This window comes from Sceloporus undulatus, chromosome 5, assembly GCF_019175285.1.
Source record: "Sceloporus undulatus isolate JIND9_A2432 ecotype Alabama chromosome 5, SceUnd_v1.1, whole genome shotgun sequence".
Lineage (NCBI taxonomy): Eukaryota > Metazoa > Chordata > Lepidosauria > Squamata > Phrynosomatidae > Sceloporus > Sceloporus undulatus.
Window position 1 is genome coordinate 37,168,478 of NC_056526.1, and position 27,443 is coordinate 37,195,920.

Here is a 27,443-nt window from a genome sequence, read left to right on the forward strand (position 1 = left end):
AAACTACATATCACAGGATTCCATCAGATTGAACCATGGCAGTTAAAGTGATATCAAACTATTATAATTATGCAGTATAGAAACACTCCAAGCATGAACCTATAACCTTAACTGACCCCATTGTTCCCTCACTTACACCCCTTCTCCCATTTTCTCGTTAAACCCCCCTTTTAATGCATTTTGCCCTGAAACCATGGTGCTCTCCCATCTTCTACTTCCTTCAGATTTTCCTCTTCTGCTCGGGTTTGCTACCCATTATAATTTGTAAGTTTAATTTTTTGGTTGATGAAATGCTGGTTTAGTATCATTTCCACAAACAGGAGACTAACAGATGTTTTCTGTCACTCTCACCTCTTGTTTTTTCCTTTTACTCACTTTCATATCTGTATTTTCCCCCTTCCTTCTGTTTCTTTTTATTATATCTTTTCCCATGGTGCTCTGTTTCTTCTTTTGTCTTTTTCCTCCTTGTCCCCACATCCTTCCTTCATTCTCTTTCCTTTCCTTTTCCTGCACTCCCACTGAAGAGGCACAGCGCTTGCCGTATTATGCCACCTATTGCTCTGTTCGCCTTCTCATCCATTCGGTCTGCACCAGCCACTACTTGGATATCTTCATCACCTTCATCATTTGCCTCAACGTTGTCACCATGTCTCTGGAGCACTACAACCAACCAATGGTGAGTGAGTTCAAGGGACAGAATCCTCTCCTTTTTCCTTCTTTCCTTTCCTTTGCAAAGTAAAGAATTTCATCCTGCAAAATAAATAAATAAACAAATAGACAAATTGCTGATACAGTGGGCCTTGGGTATCTGCTGGGGTTTGGTTCCAAGACCCCCTGAGAATACCAAAATCTGTGGATGCTCAAGTCCCAGTAAATACAATGGCATAGTAAAATGGTGTCCCTTATATAAAATGGAAATACACACATATGTATGTGCACACAATTGTTTGGATTGTTATTAATTGTTATTAATTTTCTTGATGTGCTTTTATACATATTTTAGGTATTGATGTATGTATTTTAGTGGACTGTAATCCCGCCTCGATCCATCTGGGAGAGGCGGGAAAATATAAATTATTATTATTATTATTATACAGACTTATCTGAAACCATAATGCAAACTGAAACACAGTTATAATTAAATATTTCTGCTTTCCCAAATTTTGCAATATAGTTATCCAAACAAAGACTCAATACAAAAATGTTTAAATTATAGGAAATAATTGTAGCAAATATTTATATTAGGAAAATAATGTACAAAAAGGCATTACCTTTAGAGAAATAGCTTAGAAAAATATGTTTGACATGAATGCATATAAAAATGTATATATTAGGAGGATAACATACAAAAATGTCACACTGGTGCAGAAATGAGGTAATGCAAACTCCTGGAAACATGAAAAATCAAGCAAAACCAAAATGGATAGGTTCGTCCATCCTTAATCTGACCATTATATTGTTCACTAGAGACACTTCCATTATTATTTTTTTCACTCTTGTCTATTGAAAAATGATATATATTGCTGGGTGGGGCAGTTCTAAAAGGAGCTGATAAAAAGGATGATCATACCAGGCCAGCAGAAATTAGTTGGCAGGCCTTTAAAAATCCATTCCATTTTTCTCCTTAGAAATGCAGAGACAGCTAGCACAATATGTTAGTGTTTTAACAATTTGTCACAAGATGATTGAGGCTTACATGCCTTGATCCAACATGTCTGCTGCTAGTTATGCACCATTTGTCTGTTGTTCTATGAAGGTTCATCTCCACATGTGGATGTTGGAAATGGTGTGAGAGATCTGCATCTAATCTCTCCAGTTCTCCTAAACTAGAAGGATGCAATGTAAATGTATTGGAAAGGCTTCATTAAGCAACTGAACCTTTGGCTCTCTGGAGTAAATACATATAACATGAAATGAAGGTGTTTCGTTTTTTTCCTGGAATGGGAAAAGGATGATAAGAAAATCACACTCTTTTCTGTGTTCAGAAAATCCTTACCTCCAGCAATTGCTGTCTTTGAGGAGCCATTTTAGACAAGGTCATTAGTTTCCAGTATCTGAAGTGGCAGTTCTGTTGAACTTCAAAAGCAAATTTGATTGGTCCTCTTACTGTTTATACCTTGTATTAAAGCAATGCAACTCAGGTGACCATGCTGTACTATTATACTCCAACTATTAGTTAACATTGTTTAGTTAACATTGCCCAGGTGATTATTTCATCTATTATGCCACACATGCGATGGAGAAGTTCATTCTCAGCCTGTTCAGCAAAGATCAACAAAGCTATCAGCAACAGATCACGCTCTGCGGAGAACCCTGCTTCATTTATTTCCTGATCTGTTGTTAAGGTGAAAGCTGTCTTACAATGCTGCTAAAGCCAGATATGCTGCAAAATGATGTTCTGACCCCCTTCATACCACCCACACTCATTTAGAGACACAGAGAACGGTGCTCAGAGCAGAAGAATAACTCAGTAACACTATGGCAAGGAATGCTGTATGACTCATTTTCAGCTGAATAGGAGGAAGCTTTGTGATGGGCTAATTTTTTGTATAATTTGTAGTAGTAATAGAGGCCATCTGTATTTAATATCATCTCCTGAACTATACTCTGTTTTGTAGGAATGTTTTGTTTTACACTAAAATGAATACCTGTACATTGGGAATAAGGCCCACAATGTCTCTTAGGACTATCCATTCTCCTTTGTACATATAGTAAATATCTCCTTCTGTAATTATTGTAATCATGCTCCTTTTTCTGTTTCATGTTTAACCATTTGTTGGGGCTGCAATGGCGTACACATTTACCTGAACCTAAGACCTATGAAACTGGTTTTAAGCTTATACTGTGTATAGTTTACACTGCAAAGTCATTATACTAAACAAATGTGCAAGTGCACATATTCACATTTGTTTTTGCAAAATGAAATATCTTGAGTTCCCATATCCTCAAGGTTTCTTTCAGCTCCTATAAATTTATTTATTTTTTCACATAGCATCAGAGCTAGCAACAAAAATAGAACATGACAGAACAAATCTTTGATGTTAATAGCTTTGAATTCCAGGATTTAATTAGTGTGCAGATTTACTTGAGAAGAGGAATAGGTGTGTGAATTTTCTGTTGCAAAGTGAGCTCTGCTCACTTCTGACCTTCACTCCTAGGATCAACACCAGCATGTGGTATCCCAAAGCAAATATTGGGACCTAGTGTTCTTGACAAGAATTACAACCCATTAGTTCAGCTATGCCATGCCCAGCCACAGGATTGGTAGGGATACAATTAAGTTGATTGGGTTGGTGAATTCAGGTGCACCCACCAGCAGCTGCACTCACCAGTACCACCACCACCATCATCATTGGTAACATCAGGGAGTGCACTGACCTGGACAGTTCTACCCAAAATCCTCCACAGACCTAGACCCTGGTCGATTCACTCCTTATGCTCGTGCACCTGCAAAATCAGATGCTGACTTTGTCTTTTCATCAACTTGTGCATCAACTGAGATGTTCCATTTGTGGTGGGAACTTATTTATTTGATTGTTTGTTTTGTCTCTCAAACACTTTGCACATTTATCTGTTCAAAGATATTTCAGTATTTTGTTCCGTGTTTTAAGTAGGAGAGACTCCATAGGAAAAACTGCTCAGAGTAGTGGGAAGGTGTCATTGACACAAGGAATAGCCTATCAGTGCTATTTAGCAACTATACTCCAACTTGGGGGTGAGGTGTGAGGGAGTGTGGCCAGCCAATTAGAGCTGTGAATATTTGGCATCTGCTGCAAAATATTAAAATGGGGTTTCCTGGAAATCAGCACAGGGAAGAAGATTATACTGTACATTAAAAAGATAGTGAGTTTCCACAGCTTCATCCACTTGATTTTTAATTAATCATAGGCCAGGCAGGGAGCTTGATGTTATTAATGTTCTCTTTTCCTTCTATTCATAGTCTCTGGAGACTGCCCTCAAATACTGCAACTACATGTTCACTACGGTTTTTGTGCTGGAGGCAGTTCTGAAGCTTGTGGCATTTGGTCTGAGACGCTTCTTCAAAGATAGGTGAGTAGGAAGGATTGTGAGTCATGTTATGCGGGGCACAGAGGATCATAGGTGATCCATCCTGTTTTAGAAATAGCACTCCATAAGCAAACTGAACTACTACTGTATTCTAAAGAACATTTAAAGTCTAAGAGGTTTGTCCTTTGCAGCTGACATTGAAGAACTGCTCTTCAATACTGTTTTTAAAATGAATGATTAGATGGGAAATCCATGTAAACATTGTAATGTAAACATTCCAATCATTTGGAAACTGCTTTTGATTGCAGAATTCTGAATGCAGGAAATAGAAGCAAAAGTGTATAACTCTTGACTTTGATGGAAAAAAAGACTCTCAAACCACAAAGTTGGTACAGTGTAGTGCTTAGATTAATGGATGTTCAGAGTCAAATACTAATTCACTCACTGGCCACTGAGTGCAACTACTCAGATGAAGAATTCCAGTTAGAGCATGCCAGCAGGAATCTCTATAGCTTCTTTTAGAAGACATCCAGAGAAAGAGACCCCACCATCTGTCTAGGTCAGTGGTTCCTAAACCTTGGTCCTCCAAATGTTTTGGAACTCAGCTCCCAGAATTCCTGACTGTTGGCCAAGCTAGCTAGGACTTCTGGGAGTTTGAAGTCCAAAACACCCACAGGGCCAAAGTCTGGGAATCACTGCTTTAGGTAATTGGTTCAACTGGTTGTATATTTGTTCCTCTTCACTTCTTTGTTGCCCTTAATGAAGCGGTTATTCCCAGTGCTCTGTGCATCTCCCTCAATCAGCATAGTCAAGGATGCTGTACCAGGAAGGTCCTTGCTTCATTCTGTTTTCTCTCCAGTCAAAGAATCTGAGATAGCAGGGCTGAGAGAGCTACTGCCATTCATCCAGACAATAGTAGGCTACAGATGTCCATTGATCTTTCATCCCTATGTTATCACTTATTAATAGTTTTTTTTAAAAAAATCAAATTTACTCAAAGGAAGAAGTCATCAAAACAAATTAAGCAGCCAAAATGATGGGTGCCAAATCAGTAAAATGAATATGACTTTGCATGTTTATACCAATTAAAACACTGGAACCCTTGATTTTTACACAATTCCAAATAACCTGACGATAAGGTATAACTAATGTAGCAGTGTCTTTGTTGCTTTTTTTTTTTTTTTTAAGGAGAAATAATTTTATGTCCGTCTCTGAGTGGGAAAGAAAAGCTGGACTTTTTTTCTGTTTTGCCATTTTCTTAAAGGTGGAACCAATTGGACCTGGCTATTGTTCTGCTCTCAGTCATGGGCATCACACTTGAGGAGATTGAAATCAATGCTGCCCTCCCTATCAACCCCACCATCATTCGCATTATGAGAGTGCTGCGCATTGCTCGAGGTAAGCAAGGAGACCATAGAGCAGAGAACCAACATATTGCTGTGTCAAGGGAAGAATTAATTAGTTGGAGAATAGAAGGGAAAGACTAAAAACCTTGGTGCTCCTGTGCTAACTCACAGTATATGACTCTGATGCTTGTGTCACTGGTTATCTTCTGTGGGCAGGGACTATGCAGGTGCAGTCATGCCGGCACCATTCTCTTACTGTGTTTGTTCATGCAAGAATGTTTAATTATTCTGTTTTTAATGGTGTACAGTCTCCTAGTATCTTAAAGTCTCCTCATATATGAATATTTGTACATTGTTTTTATCAGCTGATAAGTAGTGAACAATGTCCCCAGAGAAGCCCACTTTACTCATTTTTAGCATAGCTGTTGTGGTTTTCAGAATATAAACATTCCCCAGTTAGGAGTTTATGGACAAATTAAGAGCCAATTGAAACCTCTGCCAAATTTGGGCCCTGTATAATTAGTCCATAGCCAGCATGGTGTAATGGTTTGAGTGCTGGTCTAGGACTCTGGGAGACAAGGGTTTGAATCTCTGTTCAGCCATGGAAACCCACTGAGTGACTTTGGTCTAGTTGTACTCTCTCCACCTCAGTGGAAAGCAGTCGAAAAACCCTTCTGAACAAATCTTACCAAGAAAAACCTATAGTTGGAAATTATTTAAACACACATAACACAACATTAGTCCATTGTCACTCCCAATTACCCAGTGCTGTTAGCATCAATAAGAAGGACTTGATCTTCATTAGACCATGCATCAGCATTGTGGGTGTTGAGATCACTGATATTACAATTTCATTCCTTAATAAGTGCCCAGGAGAGCTGGCAAACTATAGTCTTTATGAATTCAAGTACTCAACAGTATGGCTGTTTGGAAGTATGATTTCTCAGAATGAAAAGAAATGTTCTGTGTTTCTATGATATTACCAGCAGAAAGTTCTTTCAGATGTTTAGTAGCTAGGTTAATGGTAAGAAGTGAAAGGTAATGGATAGTATAGTGAAAAATATGAGATGCTGGTGTGGGTATTCTCAAATTAATTTAGTTGAGGAGGCAGGCCAGCATTTGACATGCTTGCCCTATATGAAAAACAAAGTACTCTGTCTGAGCACTGAATATCCCTTTGGTTTTCCTTTTCATTACAGTTTTGAAGCTCTTGAAGATGGCAACTGGGATGCGAGCTTTATTGGACACAGTTGTACAAGCGCTGCCACAGGTAATTAAAACCATTTTTTTATATGTGAGTTTGCACCTATCCTTTTGTCACCTCCAAGAGGGCACTGGTACATTTTTAATCAAACATTGACCAGGGCTGCATCTGCACTGCACTAATAATCCAGTTTGACACCACTTTAACTGCCTTGGCTTAGTGCTATGGAATTCTGAGAATTGTAGTTTGTTGTGGCACCAGAACTCTCTGACAGAGAAAGCTAAATGTCTCACAAAACTACAAACCACAGAATTCCATAGCATTAAGCCATGGCAGTTAAAGTGGTGTCAAACTGGATTATTCCTGCGGTGCAGATGCAGTCCAGAAAGGAAAAACTGGAAAATACTTCCAGTTATAACTTTGGGTTCCATAGCTGAACAGAAGCAAGAGGAAGCTTAAAATAATTGTGCCACTTGACCAGCTGAATGTAAAAATTCCTCCCCCAATCCTGGTTAAAAAAACCTGAAGATTCCAAGGGAGAAATTGTGTGGAAAAATTAGGGGCACATGCACCACTAAGCCAAGCAATTCCCACTTCTCCTTTAGTTCAAGATTGCAGTCTGTAGTCCAGAGATATGCTGAGGAGGCAATGCTTGAGTTTAGGGGTAGCAAAGAATTTTATTTGGTCCAAACCTTTTGATGAATTTGCCTAGCTTGTACTTGCCAGACTAATATGCTGATTAGAGCATATTCATTCACTAGATTGTATGGCATAGTTCTTGTCTCCAAAATTGTGTACAATTGGGTTACAGTTACTCACATTATTAGGAGATGTTATTGTACCTTCCATCTACCTGATTCACAGTCCAAATTAATCCTTCATCCTTTGTCCTCAGCTTATTTCAATTGTTGCAAACTCAGCTCAGAGTACAAGAAAGGTTTCCCCTCAATTAACTCCACAGTAGATTCAAACAAAAGCAAATTTGACTTCTCCTAACTTGTGTTGTTTTTCCTTATTTAAACTTTTTCCATTTTAATCACATTCTGATGCTGCTTGCCCAGACATGTCCTGATTTTCATCTATGAAAAATTGTAGGGTATGCATCATGTACAAAAACAAATGTAAATGTGTGTGCATTTTTTTCTTTTTAATTGCAAATTGAAATGGAATTAGCTGGATTGGACTGACAATGCATGGCACGTAAAATTGGCACTGTCCAGAAATACACAGACTCATTCATTCCTGCCTATGGGCAGTAGCATCATTAGGGGAGTGCAGGACATGCGGACCACACCAAGTGACACCCTAAAGAGGGGTGGCACCACCGCTCCTCAAACACCTACCTTTTGGCAGAAACAGGCTATGGCATTCATCTGCTTCCCTTTAAAATACTTTAAGAGATAGTGGGAATGGGAGTGAAGCTCAGTGGGAGGAGAAAGAAGAGGTTCCAGAATTTTCAAAAATTACATTTTCAAATTTCAAAACTTTAATTATTTTTTTAAAAATTAAAAAATTTGAATTTTTTTAAAAAATGTTATTTTAAAATTTTCTTTAGAAACATCTCATTTTAACCAAAATTCACTGTGTATATGTAAATACATTTAGGTTATGCATAAGATATTGTAATTTGAAGGTATAATTTTAAATTTTGCTAGTTGTTTATATCACAACTTTTAGTATTACATTTCAGTGGTATATAGGAATTACAATTTTCAAGTAACATTAGTGCAAAAAAGTATGACTAAGGATTCTGTATGGTGCGAAATGAGAAGAGGTCAAGGGGGATTGACACCATGTGTTACCACACCAGATGACACCAACCCTAGTGACACCACTGCCTGTGGGGAAAGTAAAATAGGACTAAAGTAAAATAGGACTAGATTACTTCCAGACCTGTAAAACCAATACTATGTATATTTATTGAGAAATAAATCCTATTATTTTCAACAGGACTTGCTGCCAAATACCTAAAGATAGAAGTGTAACTTTACACTGCCATTGTAATCATACTAAATAGAGAGTAAGCACCATTTAACAAAGTAATTCAACGTACAAAAGATTGCATTGCACATATGATACATTCTGACATAAACATTGTTCTTTTGTCCTTTTGAAAAAATACATTTAAAAAATCTTTTCTCTCTTAATATTTCCTACAGTCATGATTTTCTGTTCTTATTAAAAGACATTTAAACAATCCAACACAAAAGTTACATATTTTCCTGGACCAACAAAACTGAGATATGTGTGTGACTATGCAAGTTTAAAATTTACTGATTAAAACATTAAAAATAATATTTAATTATATTTTTGGGCTTTCATAGAACTCTTGATTAGCAGATCAAGTTTAATATACATTTTCAATTTGTATGAATTGCCTGTGATTTTCTCCAGCACTCACAGTGCTTCATGAGACACACAAATGTGAAAATCTCTCAGTCTTGGTCTCGGTTAATGGATTACTTCAAATCCTACATTCAAGTTTCACTTGTCATTGTCTCATATTGAATTGTAAGACTTTTTTTTCTTCTCACATAAAAATATATGCATAGCTTGGTATATCCTTTTCCAAAACCCAATAAAAAAATGAAAATAAAAACATTAAGAAAATGCTGGTGGGATTCTGAGTAAGTCAACAAAATCAAGACAGAGATTTTTACATCTCTAGATCCAATTCAGTCTAGATTGCAATTATCAGTCACGCTGATTCAGCATGCCTGCCACTTGCAAAAAACTACAATTGCTCAACTAAGCTAACGTCCATTAGCTCCACTCACTTTCATTTCACAGCTCAGAAAGAGAAACACTTTTCAGGTAATTAGTTCTTTATCCCACAGATTCTTTGATCCATTGAGCCTCATTTAACACAGTACTTTTGCACTGCATTAAATGGTTCTATAGCTACTTTTGCTTATCTCTGAGCCCTGGACAGACTATTCTCTATGCTAATTGCAAATCTACAGCTCAAAATGAGGGCTGCAACAAAGAAAAATAATATTCCATTTGTTATGTGTTTCTCTTTCAGGATGCTCATTATCTGACATGTTTTTGGCATGGATTGGCATAGCAAAAAGGAAAAAAATTCTATCAAAGGCCATCCCTTTCCTTAGTTCTGCCGCAGTAGCTTTGACAATATTTTCCTCTACCATGTCAGGCTTTACTTTTCAGAGATGAAGGCTATATATATTTTCTAAATATATACTTCCAAAATAGAGTCTTTATATCAATGCCCCCCTTGGGAAAGCCAGTAACAGAGGGCCAGACATGACTGAAGAGTTATCAGAAGTGGGCAGGTAACTCTTTCTCCACCCCATAGAGTTTAACAGTGAAATCCTGTGTGAGAGCCAATGTGGTATACTGGTTTGTGTGTTGGATTATGACTCTGGAGACCGGAGTTTCAATTCCCAGCTCGGCCATGAAACCCACTGTGTGATCTTGAGCAAGTCACACTCTCTCAGCCTCAGAGGAAGGCAATGGCTAACCTCTTCTGAACAAATCTTGCCAAGGAAACCCCATGATAGGGCCTTAGGGTCGCCATAAGTCAGAAACAACTTGAAGGTTCACAACAACAAAAGCTGAAGAGAGTCGAAGCTGAAATGTCCTGCTATAGCATTTTTACGTTTCTATTTTGCTAATCACTCTGATAAATATGTATTCTAAATGATTAACTGTATCCTTCTGGGATTCAGAACAAATTTGTTTGAAGTGCCGTTTGGTCCTTTCTTACTTTCTCTTTCCATTATTTTAATGTAAATTTTAAGTGCAAGCACTAGATAAAAACAACTCTTTCTATTTTTTAAAAAAGAAGAAGAGACCTGTTTATCTCTGCTGCTCTATCTTCCTCATCCTGTTCTTGGTTTCCCCAGTCTGCCTGATCAGTTATAAAGCCTTTTGTCCCATGAGAAGCAATACCTCCTCCATCTGGGCATTGCTTTGCATGTCGTGAAATGTCACCTGAAAGCCAGCAGCTCAATGGGGAGATCTGCATGGCTCACAAAAGGCAGCACTCATGAGAAATATTAGCTATTGCTACTCCCACTCCTGCCCACCCACCCATGTGCATCAAGCCAAGCACAGGCTGACAGAATTCCCCTTGATGGATGACTGGCCTCAGAAAATCATTGTGCCTTCCCCCTCCTTTTGCTTCTTTGGAGAGAATTGTTAAGGAAAGAATAATGGCACCAAAGATGTCTATTGATCATAGATCATCAGATGACCCCAAAAAGCCTCAGTGAGGCAGATTATCTTCTTGCCATCCTTGTCTAAAAATGGGGGGGGGGGGGAAGCCCATTGATTTGTCAACTACAATTTCTCTATGTGTGAATGAAGTGAAGCTGAGACTTCATCTCAAATAGTTACACATGAGAGTTACACAATGATCTCACATTCCTGTCTCGAGTGCACAACCATGTAGTACAAGTTAATCCAGATCGGACAAAAAAGAAGAAGAGGATGAGTCTTGTGACATCTCTAAGACTAACATATATTTTAGCAAGGGTTTTCATGAGTTGCAACCAACTTCTTCAGATGCATTGACAAAGTATAGCCTATAGTTTGCATGTATTTAAGCACAATTATAGAGTTATATAGTGGGGGGGAGGGGATAAAGTGAATTTGGATACAGAAAAACACTATTGTGATGCTGTTCACATATCACCTCCAAGGGGAGGTGTAAGACGCAGATCTGCCAAGCAGCTGGTCTGTTAGTTGTTTCTCAAGTGTTCAAGCAATGCATTCTGTTTATCTGAAAGTTAACTCTATTGAATATGATTTTAGTAATACCTGCAACTTTGATAAGAACCAGCATATTAATACATATAGTGCACCAAGAAATCATTATCTCTCCTTTGACCTCTGCTAATACATTGGTATTCAATTCTGCTTTCTCTTTTTCCAGTCTTGTCTCAAAATTCCTTTCCTTGAAATCCCTACTTAGAGGTCAGTGATTGTGTGTCTTGGCAGATGTTGGTGTCCTAAACAAACTTCTAAAATGGGCAATGTCTATAAAATCCTCACAGTCCATATTTTTCTGCAGATACATTGGAACAAAAACTTTCAAATCCTATAAAAAGATGTTTCACCAACTAGTTCAATCAGTGTGCAAAAAGGTCTACTCAAAAACATTCATGATTGTTTTTAGCATATTATGCTAGGCAATATAAAATATCAGCATATAAAATATATACAAATCAGCATATAAAACATCTTTCCCCTGGAACTTGTGCTGGACTAAGAATCTTCTTTAGATTCGTCTGTATGTGACATAGATGTTTGCCCAAACCTAGAATTTCCCCCCTGCTTTTTGCGATTGGGTCCCAAAGAGTAGGACAGAAGAGAAATTACTGGTTAAAAAGCGTAACATATTTATTGGGACAGATCTGGATGGGTTTGCAAGAAATCTGTAAGTGATTTGTGGGTTGCTGGATATTAATTTGGAGAAATAAATGAATTCAAAATAACATATGATATAAGACATGATTTTGAGTTTGTGGCTTGATTAAAGTAGAGTGTTTTGTTTTGTATGTAGGTGAGTGCTGTGTTACATTTGTGCATCTTCTCCCTACACCCCAAACCTATCCTTCACTTGAAAGAAAGTTTGAGTTTATTATGATTCTTGCGTGAAGCTTGAATATAACACTCTTCTGTATTTGCACTTGAATATAACAGTCTTCTGTATTTGTACTGTCAAGTACTCACTTAGAAGAACTTTCTGGCTTATATAAATTTCTAGGAAATGTGATACTTGTGCATACGTAAAGCAAATGCATATGTGTGTTGTAGCTGCAAATTTTACACATGTATTGCTATCACATAAATAAAACAGCTTGTCCTACTGAAAAAGAAATTGATTTTTTTTCCCCACACGCACTTCTTTCCTAATGAAAGTTTAGGTAGCAGTATATAAAACTGCATCTTTTTTTTCTTGCACTGGGACAGATGAGGCTTGGACACCACTGATAGGGCATATAATTACAAGTACATGAATTGGACCAGTTAATGAAATCTTTCTATGTTTATTCAAACTTTGTTCTAATACTAAAATTACACATAGCTAGTCCAATGTGTTCAATCAATCTTATTTTAAATAGTGCAAGTTGCAAAAAGTTTAGGTAAGACCAACCTATATAATATAATTTTAGATAAAAGCAGATACAGTAGCTTGAGGCTTCCAGGTCAGGTAGATGAACTAAGATTTTATAAATGCAGATTCCTCCTTCTCTAGGTTTCTAGTAAGTTGTTCAGGGTTAATTCACCCAGTTATTATTTGTGTGGCCAGCTGTTTCTGTGCTTCCCCCTTCCAGTTTGAACTATTAGCCTCTTAGATACAATGAAGAAACTATAGATTCTTGGACACATGAACTATTTGTCTGCATCAGTTATAAGGACTGCCGTTGCCATTCTGTTTTGTTTTGTCCTATGCTATTCAAATATGGATTGAGTGGTGGTTATACAAAATCACATTTTGTTTCCTTCCTGATGGCAGTTAGGCTGTTCAGTCAGCTCTGGAGTAATCATGAGCCTCTGAAAACTCTTTGTCTCTGCTGAGTGATTCATATCTCATGATACTTAAGTTTGGTTTGTGTGTCTGATTTTCTTCTAGGTTGGAAATCTTGGACTGCTTTTCATGCTCCTTTTTTTCATCTATGCCGCTTTAGGAGTGGAACTGTTTGGGAAACTTGGTGAGTTTTCTAGCATTGAGATGAGACATAAAATTTTGTGATGAGTGAGATTCTTGTAATGCACCAGGTTTGTTCACATTGATTGAAAAACAGAACTGAATTTCTGATTATCTTCACTGTATCTAACAATCTAATCTGATAGTGGATTTCTCATGCATGTCTCATTGCCCAGTTGCCCTGAGCCTTCCTGGTAAATTTGTACTGTTCAAGGAATGCACAATGATAGCTCAGTTGGTGTATCTGTTGTTCATCCAGCTATTTTGGCAATTGTACAGATAACTGTGCATTCTAAGCATTTGGACTATTGTTGAAAATGAAAAATTTCTTTCCTCCACATTATCAGGGGGGACTGCCAATCTGCACTCGCTCCTATCTCTGATACTCTTGCAAATCACATATTATACTTGTATTTTAAAGCAGGTCATTATGTGGTAACCCTGCCCATCTCTTGCCCCCATTTCCTTCTTCTGGGATAATAATAATAATAATAATAATAATAATAATAACAACAACAACAACAACTTTATTTATATACCGCCTTTCCAAAGTGATCAGAATGGTTCACAACATCAAATATTCATTACAATACAGGGTAAAATACAAAACAGAGTAAAATAGCATCTTAAAAACATCATATCTAATCGTGATCCATCATCTTGAAGTAACTTCTGTGAGGAGAGAGTTTTCTCAAGAAGAGTCAGGAGGGTATGCTAAACGGAAAAGATGTGTTTTCAAAGATTTTTTGAACACTTCCAAGGTGGAACTAAGGCGAATCTCTTCCGCAAGTTTATTCCAGTAATTTGGAGCAACTGCTGTGAAAGATCTTTGGTGAGTCGATTCAAGTCTCACCTTAGGGTACTCCAATATATACTTCCCTGAAGTTCTGAGGGTGCGAGGCGGATTGTGTAGGGAGAGGTGTTCCCTCAAGTAACTCGGGCCCAAGCCATATAGGGCTTTATAGGTAATAACCAACACTTTGTATTGAGCCCGGAAGCTAATTGGCAGCCAGTGAAGAGATCTTAAAACGGGCGTTATATGGTCTGACCTTAAGGTTCCAGCAACCAATCTGGCTGCAGCATTTTGAATTAATTGAAGCTTCCGAACCTGGTACAAAGGTAGCCCCATGTAGAGCGCATTACAGAAATCTAAGCGAGAGATTATCAGTGCATGTACTACTGTTCAAGGTCCTTTCAGTCCAGACAGGGACACAGTTGGCATATCAGCTGAAGCTGGTACCAAGCGCTCCTGGCCATCGCATCTACTTGAGATGATAACTGTAGAGATGAGACCAGGAGTACTCCCAAACTGCTTACTTCGTCTTTTAGGGGGAGCGTAACCCCATCCAGGACAGGATGGCAAATTTCCCTGTCTGGACTTGGGGAACCTATCACGAGTACGTCTGTTTTCTCTGGATTCAACTTGAGTTTGTTTTCCCTCATCCAGCCCATTACTGACTCCAAGCAGGCATCCAGAGGAGAGGTGCCATCCTTAGTCACTGTATCAGTCGGAAACATGGAGAGATAGATCTGGGTGTCATCAGCGTACTGATAACACCAAGCTCCATGGTTCCAGATGATCTCTCCCAGCAGCTTCATGTAAAATATGTAGTTAGTTTCAAAATGTTAAATCATAAGGTTACAGAAAGAAATAGATGTGTGCAAATGGTTCCTTGAAAGCCTCCTTTCTCTTAAGTGGGGACTGAGCACCTATCCCACCAAAACTCTCCATGAGTTTCCCAGAGTTTTTGACCGAGCTTCTCAACTATTGTAGCAGCAACAGAAGCATGGCCTCTTCATTTTTTCCTGCAGCAGGAATGGGTAGTATGTGGTCCTGGGGAAGTTATTGCACTGCAACTCCCATGAACCCTTACCATTGGTTAGGCTGGCTAAGGAGATTACTACATGTGGCTTTTAAACCATGATTAGACCTGGAATTAAGTGGCTTTGGCAATACTTATCGCACAACAACACCTCTGACCCATAGCTCCTTTTTCCTCAAAACATGGTTAGGGGAAACTCTCAACATCAATGAACTCACAGCTGTGCTAGTCCCCAGGTGTGAAACATCACTGCTTGAGCAGTTGCATTGTTGTCACTCATGTGATGTCAGTGTTCCTTCATCTTCCCAGCTCCCCCTCCCTCCCACTATTCCCAAGCCGTCTACTTATTATTATTATTATTACTGTGTTTCTTTTCTTTTTAAAAATCCTTAAATCTCAACGGCAGAGCTCCAGAACTGTGCAAAAAAGTGAAAATAAAAATGAATAAAAATAAATCAAAAGGCATAAAGACATGCAGTAATTGCTATTACACAAACAGGCACAATTCTGTTTTCATTGACAAGCACAACTGAAATGAGAATAGGGCTCATGCGGTAAAGCCCCATGACTATTGAAAAAGGAACTTCCACAACATCTGGGGAGCTATACATTCTGCTTGTCTGTTCTAAGGTTTCTACCATGCATTCCTGTTTGCAGATATACAGAATTATAAAATGGATTGTATAGATTATTCTACACTTTGTTAAGAAGAAATAACCGAATATTCCCAAACTGAAAATGATTTGATCTTAGAAACCAAAAATAACTGGTAGAAAGATAGAGCAAATGGATACATATTTACTAACTTAATAATATATGTTTCAACCACATGCTTTTGAATTATTAGGTCAAAGTATATTGTTCATCTACTGGATTATAATGGAGGTGTTACATAGACCTCAGTCTAGCACTTGAACAAGTATTAAATGAAGTTATCGCTGGCAATTGGTTGTCTTTAAGTGGATTAGAAGTTCAATCACTTACTTTGTCACTCTCGCTGGCTTTAACATCTGGCTCCAATGTACTTGCTGACTATACCCTATGCATGCTAATAGCCTATTAATTTTAATGGGAAATGCAAAGGTAGCATTTTTTGCAGGAGAGGATCTAATGGAAATGGAGATATGTATTTAGATCCTTCCAAGTGTAATAATAGAATGCTGATGGTTGGAAAGCTGTTCACATTTAGTAATACAGAAATATAAGAGTTTTTCTTAGACCCAGTAAGTTTTTGGAGCTAATTGGACATTGCTCATTTTGCCAATTTTCTGGCAAATAACAGAACTGGCAAAACCTACGACTAGAACTTTTCGAATCCTGCAGTCAGCATGCCCAGTCCCCCTGTTTATTGAGAATGGAGGAAGTTCTTATTTTCTTATGTTCTTTATTTTTATCCTGCCTTTCTCCCAACTCAAAGCAGCTAGCAACAAATATAAAACAATACAGAAGCATTTTAAAAGTATAAACATACAGTTTAAAAACAAATGAACAAGTTATAAAATTAAAAGTGTTAAACATTAAAAATATTAAAATGTATTAAAAACTATATACAAACCTGAATTGCACAGCCCAATCCTTGTCATTTTGAAAAAGCCTGGTGGCACAAAATGTTTTGAGCTGACACTGAAAGGAGAGTAGGAATGCACCTATTCTGATCTCTCTATGGAGGAAGTTCCAAAGTCTGAGAGCAGCCACCAAGAAGGCCTTCTACCTTATTCCCACCAAACAAGCCTGAGAGGGTGGTGGGACAGAGAGAAGAGCCTCTCCAGAATTTCTTAGCACCCTAATGGGCTCATAAAGGGAGATACAACCCTTCAAATAATTTGGACTCAATGCATATAGGGCTTTATAGGTAAAAACCAGCACTTTGAATTATGCCCAGAAACAGACCTGCAGCCAACAGAGCTATTGCAACAAAGGAGTTGTGTGCTCCTTGTGTTCAGCTGCAGCTAACACCTTCAAGCTTCTGTGCACTTTTCAAAGCAACCACACACAGAGTACATTACAGTAATCTAAATAGGATTCCACCAAGGAATGTACCACCATAGCCAGATCTAACTTCTCCAAGAACAAGTGCATTTTGCACACTAACTTTATCTGTGCAAATGCATTCTTGGTCATTGTTGAAATCTGGGCCTCCAGGCTCAGAGCTGAATCCAGAAATAGCCACAAATTGCAAACCTGCATTACACAGGCTAAATCATTATTCCCAGATTTGTCTTTCAACTCACCAAGAGCACCTCTCTCTTGTCTGGATTAAGTTTCAGTTTGTTTGTCCTCATCCAGTCCATTACAACTGTCAGGCACTAGTATAACAAAAGAACAGCTTCTTTGGAATTAGGTAGAAAGCAGTGATAGAGCTGAGCATCATCAACATAGTAGTGACAGCTGACTCCAAAATTCCATACAACTTCTCCCATAGATCTCATGTAGACGTTAAAGAGCATAGCAGACAAGAATGAACCCTAAGGGACTCCACGGGCTAATGGCCAAGGAAGGGCGTTCTCTGAGGAATCCCCCAGCACCACCCTCTGAGAGTATCCCTCCAGAAAGAATGGAGCCACTGTATAACTGTACCTCCAGAACCGTTGAAAAAATAACCTTCGCAAACTGAGAAAAGGGTATTATGAAGAGCTCCTATTTCAGCTCTTGCCCTTCACTGGAATGTAGCCATTTATTCAGTTTTCATCTCTAAATTCCTTCTCTTCCAGTATGCAATGATGAGAATCCTTGTGAGGGTATGAGCCGTCATGCCACCTTTGAGAATTTTGGGATGGCCTTCCTCACACTTTTCCAGGTCTCCACTGGTGACAACTGGAATGGAATCATGAAGGTAACTTGGTTTACTGATGGAAACAATTTTTGTGCTTCAAGAAAAAGTACTGGTATGCTGAAATAGAAATGGATTCACACTTCTTTGAAGTGTGTGTGAGAGAGGGAAGGAGGGAACATGCTCTCAGGAAGTGTTGATGAATATGAACTATTTGGATCAGAGTAGGCCATATGAACTATTTGGATCAGAGCAGGTTTTTAAACAGAGGATGGATGGATGACTGTTGGTGGTGCTTTGGTTGTGAGTTCCAGCATGGCAGGGCATTGGACTGGGTGGCCCTTGTGGTCTCTTCCAACTCTATGATTCTATGATTCTATATGCATATTGGGGGTCCTTGAAGTAGTTAATGTAATACCGCTTCACGCAAGGAGGGGAAGATGAATAAAAAAGTAGACTTGAGGAATATTGTAGGTGTCCCATCCGTGGCTGTCAATGCATTGATATATCAAGATGTGTTGGTACCTTATTGGATGATGGTGATGATGATGACAGAATTTGAACAAATACTCTTTCTTTGCATAGAGTTGATCTTGAATTAGTCAGCAACTTTTCAGAGTATTATCAGAGTCTAGTAGCTGAATTCCTGAAGCAGAAGTTGGCAAGAGGAAAGGAAAGGAGATGAATGTGGAGGATTTCTAGCCCAGGCTAATGTGATTATCCTTCTTACTATATTAAAAAGATTGCTGTTTTGTAGCATCACAGAAGAACAGTCTGCAGCAATGCAAACTCTGCCCATACAAAAGGAGATAGTTCTATTACTGTGCTAAAGCTTTTTAAAAGTGTCTGTCAAATCCACTTTGACAGAAGGTCAATTCAGAGTGTACAAATGTGGTGGAATTGCATGACAACCACTGGGGGAAAATCTTTGGAAATTGGCAAGAATGTTTATGAGTTCCACCTCCTCCCACAAATGTTCCATCTATTTACATAATTGTCTTCGCTGTCCTTTATCTGTCCTAGCTTTGACTGTCATTCCATATTACAAGAGTTAGACTGACAGAAACTAACAAGGAACCTCCCTCCCTTTGCATAAACTGGCCTGTCCTATCAATCCCTTGACCATTGGCCAGGCAGTCTATAATCCACCAACACCTTGGATGCATTTGGGGAAAGGCTAGCCTATGCTAATCATTAAATGGTTAGCCCTCCATACTAAATCTTAAATATATTTGTTAAAGGGCAATCCTTAAATAATCTTTTGTGTTGTTCTTGCTGTTATATGCTGTCAAGTCAACTTTGATTTATGGGACCTTTATGACTGAGAAACCTCCAGGAGCCTTGTTCACCAAATACCCAGCACAGGTCTTGCAAACTTAGGGCCATGGCTTCCTTTATTTGGTAATTTGACCTCTAATGTGGTCTTCCTCTTTTCCTACTGCCATTTGACAAGCATTATCATCTTTTCCAGTGAATCACATCTCACATTGTCTTATACGTCTGGATTTTCTTTTCTTTATGTCACAAAAGATTCTCCTAGGTCAAAATCTTCTGTGACATGAATGAGGGAAAAAAGTCTTAACAGCAGCACTTTCTACTTTATGTGCTGGAATAAAGACGTGGCTGATTTCAGAGTTCATGGAGACTGGTTTTTAGTTGGTTTTCTGGAAAGATTCCAGTTACTCTGACAGATTTAGTGTTATTCTAGGAAACACTAGAACAAGGGAAAGAGAAGGAGAAATCCATCTACAGAAATGTTTAATTATTAAGAGTCCCATGCCCTATGTACCATCTCTGACTATGTATTATGTCTGAGGGAGCAGCCCCTATTTGCATCCATTACTTCAGCTTTTTCTCTCTCCCTCTTTCTGTATGTATGTGCATATGTGCTCGGGGTGTGTTTTCTGTTTGCTTTTCTTTGTTTGTTTGTTTTGTCCCTTTTTGGTCTAAATTACTCCTCAAGGACACACTACGTGACTGCACCCATGATGACCGGAGCTGCCTCAGCAACCTGCAGTTCATCTCACCACTGTACTTTGTCAGCTTTGTGCTCACCGCTCAGTTTGTCCTAATCAATGTAGTAGTAGCTGTACTCATGAAACATCTAGATGACAGCAACAAAGAAGCACAAGAAGATGCAGAAATGGATGCTGAGATTGAGCTTGAGATGGCACATGGGCTGTACCCACATAGCTCACTGAATCCTGGACAAGATGGAGGAGGTGGAAGAATGGACCCCGAAGGACATCTATGCATGGCCTGCTTCTCTCCTGCACAGGTTGGTGGAACTTCTTTTGTTTGCTAATAAAACTTTAGTATATTGATGTGGCAAGAAGAAGGGCAGCATAGGTGACTGTAGGGCCTGCTGATGGAAAACAGTGTGCTTTAACCCCACATGATTGGTTTATGTTCATCTCTACGCTGAATGTTCTGATAAATTGACAGAACCGCATGGTGCCTGAACTTAAAACAGCAGGACTGCTGTGGAAGAATAAGGCCAGAGCTATCTAAGAAGTCTGAGAAGAATGAGAGAGAGTTCTGCCAGGCAGGGTTTGGTGCATTCATGTAGGTACATTAGGGAAATACAGGGGGTTCTGCAGGACAAGGCTGAGAAACATTTACATAGTCAAATAAAAGGCTTCAGTGGTGCCTTTCTTCACATTGTCAGTTAGCCACAATAGCCCCAACATTTTACATCATCATGCAGGGATGCATTCTGCCTCCTTTACTTCCATTTTGTAAGACTATAACTCTCTAATAGCCTTCTGGATTTAAATATGGCTATTTGCCTCATGCAGAGATTACCCATATCAGTGGAGGCGGCAGAAGACAAAACCTAAATTCACACACACACTGAAACAAACAGAAACCTAGAGTTCTTAAAATGATTTCTCCCATCCTCCCCCCTTTCTTGTCCCCTAGGAGAACTTATGGCTGGACAGTGTCTCTTTAATTATTAAAGACTCCTTCGACGGGGAGTTAATGATCATCGATAACCTATCGGGCTCCGTCTTCCATCATTACTCCTCGCCGGCCATGTGCGAGAAGTGTAACCATGACAAGCAAGAGGTAACCTGCGTGCGAGGAAATGGGAAGGGGACTCCCCCACGCGTGTGAGAACACACCTGCACACTCATAGGCATATTGAGATCTCCTTGGGATGGTCTCTTAGTTGTAGATGACTTAGTTTTGTTGCCAGAGTACATTTGTGAAGTGATATCATCATTAGTGTAAAGTATTGATGGAAGGATGAATGGAAAGCCAGATGAACTAACAAGAATGGCAGAAAAGAGTATGGATGTATAAACAGGAAGGAAGAACTGCTATCACAGAGGCACAGTGCTGGTTCCTTAGGGAAGGCAGTATTTAGTTTTGTTCTTTGAAGAGAGAGAAGTTTGTGGGGGGAATACAGTTTACTGTCCCACAATTTTCAAGGTTCAGTTATCAGTTCAGCAAGGCTTTGGAAGTACCTATGTAGCTTTCAGCACAGCTCTGCTGTTTATTTCCCGATTCAACTGTTAGGCTTTTGACATTTGTTCAGCATGTGTTTGCTGGTATCCGTGCAGCATAGTGGTGGTGGTTGTTGTTGGTTTGGTGGGTGGGAGAACAGTCTGAGTTAAAATCCATTTCAAACGTGGGGTAAAGAAGCTGGCTATCTCAGTTTGGTTGGTTGTCTAGTTATGAATGTTTCATGCCTTCTCTAGGATTAAAATTGCTAATGGGAGGCATGGAAAGTGTCTACAATAGGAGAGACTGGATAAATCTAGGTGTTAGTGGCTGTTGAGAGTAACTATAAGTCAGAAAGATCACATCTCATTCTTGTGCAATCATTCATTGTCATTTCTCTCCAATTAATCTGAATGGTTTCGTTATATTTTAAGGAAACAGAGATGCCCAAGGGAAGGTTCACAAGCCAAAAGTCATATTGGTATATTACTGCCATCCATGTCCAGGTAGCACTCCTTGAGTGAGGGTACTAGACTTTATTTATTTATTTAAAATGAAATTGTAACAGTAATTTTTGAAAGTTATAAAAACAGAAAGTAAAATGAATAATTAAGTCCACAGAGTCTAGAGTCAGCAAACCCCTTAATCTGTGTGTTAGCCTTTGCTAATATCTATATGCATATGGTAGGTATATGCTCCAATAATTATGTTGTATTTTATGGCCAGTATAGAAGTGCTAGAATGAAAGTGGGAAAATAAATAATTCACACTCATTGGCTTTAATGTGAGTATTTATGACTCATTGATCACACCAATAGCATAGCAGAATCTAGAGGAAGCTGTGTCAAGTTCTTAGCCAATCTTCAGCTGTGTACTTAATTTGACTTCATATTAACACTGTTTGTGCTCTGCATGGAGATAATCTTTAAATAGAAATACATGGGTACACTACAATATTTAACAAACAGCAAGTGTTTTTTTTCATTATGAGTATACAACCAAAATGAATCAAATACATGGCAATCAAATAATTAAACTTAGGGTCCCAAAAATCTGCATCACACTTCAGAGATTTACAACTATTTTTTCTACATAAAAATCATCTCCATGTAAGAAGAAGAGAGTGTTGCCTAATTTTATTTGGTTTGCACTCATGATTTAGCCAGTCATTTGAAACTGAAAGCTGACCTGGGTTAGACAAACAACCTCAAGAATTTACCAGGGGTGCAATATTTTTACTGCTGGTAGCATCAAAGAATAAGTCTACAATATCCATGGATGTCTATGAGGGGGTGTTTCTGGTTCATCAAATCAAATTAATATTTTCATTTTCCAAGCACTAATACTATTTTTACTGTTCAAAATTCAACTGGGGATGGAAGGTTTAGTCTAGGCAAGCCTGGTATTCCATTTTCATTATCTCACCATACTAACCTCTTTGCTCTTTTCATGACATTACTCTAATTTCATTATCAGTCTTTATGTAGTTTGCATATATGCTAGCAATTTGTATTGGTGCCACATGGAGTGGTTAATTGACATCACATGGTATAGTCTCTCGGTGCATAATGGTGAATTGTAGCTTTTAGCATAATCTTTTCTCTCTTTATAATTGCCGAGGAGCTTTTTTTGTACTGTACTAAATTTCAAATGAAAAGGTTGCCACTTCTTGCGGTGCAATAGTACAACATGTCTAGCACTTGTGTTTTTTTACCAAAAAAAATGCCATGGCTTTTTAAAAAGTTGCAGGCCAGAGCAGGTTATCTTGATGCTTTTTGCAGAGGGCCAGGGTTAAGGATGTTTTGATGTCTTTCAGTTATGAGTGTGATGGTTGACAAAACTCATTAGATGAGTGATTTATGCAAAGATTGTGTTTTCTTTATGTGTGTAGATATTGTGATCTAGTTGTGTTGTGTGTTGGTGTGGTGTAATTGTGGTTTTCCTTCCCTTTCATTTTTTTTAAATGTTTAGATGATTGTTGGCAGTTGTCCTTGGAAAACATTTACATTTTAGAAAATATAGCCCAAAATCCAGTGCACTAATAAGCATGTTTAAATCCCATTTATGTCAAAGGGATTTACCCACACTCAATTATGCACTGGATTGTGTTCTAACCAGAGTAATTCATGGAATTGCCTCCATGGACGTACTGTGGTGTTAGTGCTATAAAGACTACAGTCACTGTGTCCTCGAGCTGGATTACATCCTGATAGTAAATTACCCTTTTGGAAATCTGCTTCAGGCCCATTTGTCATTCATTCCAAATGAACTATCAGTCTGAAGGAGTCCTAACATATGGCATTGCCACTGATTCTGTTATACTTCCTGTCCAAAGCCATCAGCTCTCCATACCATCTTTTGTCACTATTTTACATGCAACACACGCATATTCAGCTCTGCACAAACACTGAAAGCAAGGACCTTGCCCGAAGAGCCCTGCAAACTAGGTTAAAAGAATGTAGCTAGAATATAACCAGAAAAGATCAAATGCTAGAACAGATTAGTAGAATTTCTCTAAAGACCAACACTTTCTTTTGAAGGGGAGCATAGGCAGGTTGGTTCACAAGACAAATGAGAGATAAAACTAATTCATGGAATGAAGAGAAAAAACTAATCCAAGGAATGAGGTAGATGCGGGAAGGGTGTTATAGTTTCTGGTGGGAAGGAAAACTTCAAAATTGGAAAGTTTACCTTGTTAAGTGGAATGAAGACAGCAATTAAAAAGAAGAAAACCAGAGAGGGAACCAAAATGACAGCAAAGTACAGGACAATTCTTTAGTTCTGTCCTAGCATTCTAGAATTAGGAAGAGAAATAAATGAGCAGAATGTCTAGAAGGAAATACGCTCAGACAATTTTCATCTGGACTGCATAAAACATGGTTGCTACTGCTGGAATGACGGCATCACCATCATCATCTTATTTGATTGGGATAGATTTTGTTATCCGCAAAGACCTTCCTTCTTCACTGAGCTCCAAGTTAAACTCCATTATCATCAATCTGGGGGATTCCTCTCTCTCTACCACCAGTGCAGACTCAGACCCAGTTACACCAAGAGCCATGGCATCAAACTCTTTTTTCTTCCTACCCAACAGGTTGATCATGAGTTCTTCAACTGAAAATATCCATAAGAAATGCCCAGGTCTCTTTTGTTCTTGCTCCCTCTCACCACCCAGAAACAATTCCATTGTATGCAGAATTGGGTTAGGACTCTTTAAGCTCATGTGTGGTCTTTCTCCTCGTCTTCAAACCCTTTCCTAAAGCAATGTGTCTGGTTGAAAGACAGAATCAAACTGTCTTACGTGACAGCTTAATATTTCCCCCTCTACTTACTGCAGGTCCAGCTTGCTGAAATGGAAGGCTTATCCCTCAACTCTGATAAGTCTTCTGTCCTCCTAGGGGATGATGAAGATAACCAGAGTGGTGATCTGCCAAGCCCCAAGGAAACAAAGGTATAGTATTATGAGGGCTTGTGTGTTTATGTATTCATAATCTTCCTTTAAGACTCATGAGCTATTCTGGAAGCAGAGCTAAACAGGTTTTTCCCTTGGAGTGAAATTCTCTTGGGTGGCAACAGAAAAAGAAAATAAGTCCACTTTTTGCCTACCATTGTTTGAGCAGCCTGGTATCTCTGTAGCTGGTCTGATTTCTGACATGAAAGACAAACATCCGTGTATGCATCTACAATATCTTGTTTTCTTTTTCTACCACAATTATTGCAGTGAAAGTATCCCAATGTAGAGCAACATGGAAACCAAATTGCTACAAGTCAGAGCTCCACTGTTGCTCTGGGGCATGCTGACCTAATATCCTACCTCACTCACATCCCCCACCCTAAAAATGAATGGCCACTATTAGAGCACCTCATTTGGCTCAAAATTCTGCTCCCCAGTTATTTTTCCTGGAAGATAAGAAATCCATAAAACATTTTCAGCTTAAAATGCTTAAGACTGTTTTTTACTGTCTTAGCTTTTCTGTTTTGGATCTGAGAGAGAAAGTGATGTGAACTTCCACTCAACCCACCTTCTCAATCCACTTAAGGTCAGAGAAAGGTGTTGGGATCATGTGGCCATCCAGATGTTGTTAGACAGCAAGTTCCAGGAATTCTCACCAACATAAACAAAATTGTAAATTGTGCTGGAAGTGACAGTTCAACAACTTCTAGAGCACCACATGATTTTCACACCTGGACCTATCAGAATTGGAATTATTGGTTGCCTCCCTTCTTAGCAACAGATGCAGCAACAGCACTCAAAGAAATGAATATAGACACACACACATATACACAAAGTGGGCTTCTGGTTCCAGGAGATCCCATGGATCCCACTATATGCAGTGGCATTGTAAAATGGTGTCCCTTACATAAAATGGCAAAATCAAGGTTTGCTTTTTAAAAAATATATTTTCAAGCCATATATAGTTGAATCTGTGGGGGCATAATCCATGGTTGTATAAGATATATGAGAGAGAAAAAATGGTATGAGTAGTGTGTGACTGTGTGAAAAGGTTTGATTTATTTAAGAAAGAAAGAAAGAAAGAAAGAGAGAGAGAGAGAGTGGTATGGATGTTGGTGGTAGAAAGTGAGTACAGAGGGATACTACAACAGTCATCTGAAAATTCTCACACGCGCATACATCTATAGTTTGTGTGTGTGTGTGTGTGTACCTTCAAGTTGCCTGTCAACCTATGGCAAGCCCATTAATTTCATAGGATTTTCTTAGGCAAGGAATGCCAGTTCTTCCTCTGAAATGTAGCCTACAGCAGCTGGTATTCATTGGTAGTACCCCATCCAAGTATGAACCAGGGCTGACCATGCTTTGCTTCCAAATTCAGACAGGATCTAGTAACTTTAGAGTACTTAGGTCTACAGCAACTATAATATATTATAATAATATGATATATCTGAGTGCAGAGAATGCCATGGGAGTTTATGACAGTTAATTCCATTGTCAACCAGTGTTTCCTTGTGAAACTTGTAATGTACAATCACACAACTTCGTTCACAATTTTTTATAAGGTAAACAGATAACAATGTAATCCTCCCATTGTTGCTGTGAGGCCCTGGTCATAATTCCACTGCCACCAAATATGTGGACCTTCTGTATTCTCCACCTCTGCCTCTAATGTAAGGACCTCATCATGTCCCCCCACTGTGGCCACCAACTATGGGGATCTCCTAGATGCCCTCATGGTTCCATGAGACATATTATTCATCTACTATCCCCACTGGAAATGACACCCTTTTATTATCTCCTGCCACCACAGACCCCATGTCTAAACACAAGCTTTCTAATGTATAGCATTCCCAGAGGCCCCAAAGCTTATGATATAAAAATAATACTTTATGAACAGAATTTGAACGCAACATAACAAATTAATTAATACATTTAAAACCTCTCTCTCTCTCTCTCTCTCTCTTATCTCCTAGCTAAATCAAATTCTCTCTAACAGTTATAGCCACCCAAACACTTTAACCCCACTCACTAACTAAACCTGACACTCTAACTCACTAACCATGACAGACTACTATTTTCCAGTGGCATCACTAGGTTTGGTGTCACCCAGTGCAGTAACTTCCTCCACTTTTTTTTAACCTGAAAAAGTTCAGGAAGAAAAGATAGAATAGCTCAGAGGTGACTATCTTTGTTTAAGTTCCCCCCTAAACATTTGGGGGGCATATCATTCCCATGCCACTATTGCTGTGGCCATCATAGTTGCCACCAAAACCGCAGTGCTTCAGTGGTACAAGATGGTGCTAGAATGTTTTGCACCATAGAGCCCTGAAAAAAAAAAGAAGTACAGTATCTTCTTTTGCAAAAGGAAGTGGTGAAAAGCCAGGGCATTAAGGCAAAGCTCTTGAACAATTTGTTGGTAGAGCTTGTGGCAGGTAAGTTAACAAGGAGCACCACAAATAAAGGGTTCAGGGGTTACATCTGGCCCATGAGCCATGTGTTTCCCACCTGTGGAATAGCTGTACAATGGCTTCTGACAGTATTGCAAGACCCTTCTGTCTAGAAGGACCCTAAGTATCAGAGCACTAGATGTTAAGGGCAGGCAAATCCCTAACGCAGGAGCAAAATGGATAAAATATTGGTTGTGAGCAGAAGATGGGTTAATCTCTTTTACTACCAACAGTCCCAATGTTATCATCCTCTGTTTGAAACAATATG

The 27,443-nt window shown here is 38.8% G+C and overlaps 1 protein-coding gene across 2 annotated transcripts in view; it reads left to right on the top strand.

Annotated features, from left to right (window-relative positions):
• CACNA1I (calcium voltage-gated channel subunit alpha1 I) overlaps nucleotides 1-27,443 on the top strand; it is a 412,300-nt gene that overhangs the window by 372,272 nt on the left and 12,585 nt on the right. The window contains exons 26-34 of one of the 2 annotated variants that reach the window (XM_042468134.1): nucleotides 525-676; nucleotides 3,941-4,050; nucleotides 5,273-5,406; nucleotides 6,554-6,624; nucleotides 13,160-13,238; nucleotides 17,769-17,890; nucleotides 19,791-20,105; nucleotides 20,750-20,896; nucleotides 24,612-24,725. In XM_042468134.1, the coding sequence (XP_042324068.1) occupies nucleotides 525-676; nucleotides 3,941-4,050; nucleotides 5,273-5,406; nucleotides 6,554-6,624; nucleotides 13,160-13,238; nucleotides 17,769-17,890; nucleotides 19,791-20,105; nucleotides 20,750-20,896; nucleotides 24,612-24,725 (1,244 nt within the window). The remainder of the gene's footprint in view (nucleotides 1-524; nucleotides 677-3,940; nucleotides 4,051-5,272; nucleotides 5,407-6,553; nucleotides 6,625-13,159; nucleotides 13,239-17,768; nucleotides 17,891-19,790; nucleotides 20,106-20,749; nucleotides 20,897-24,611; nucleotides 24,726-27,443) is intronic. The other variant, XM_042468135.1, reaches the window with a different exon arrangement.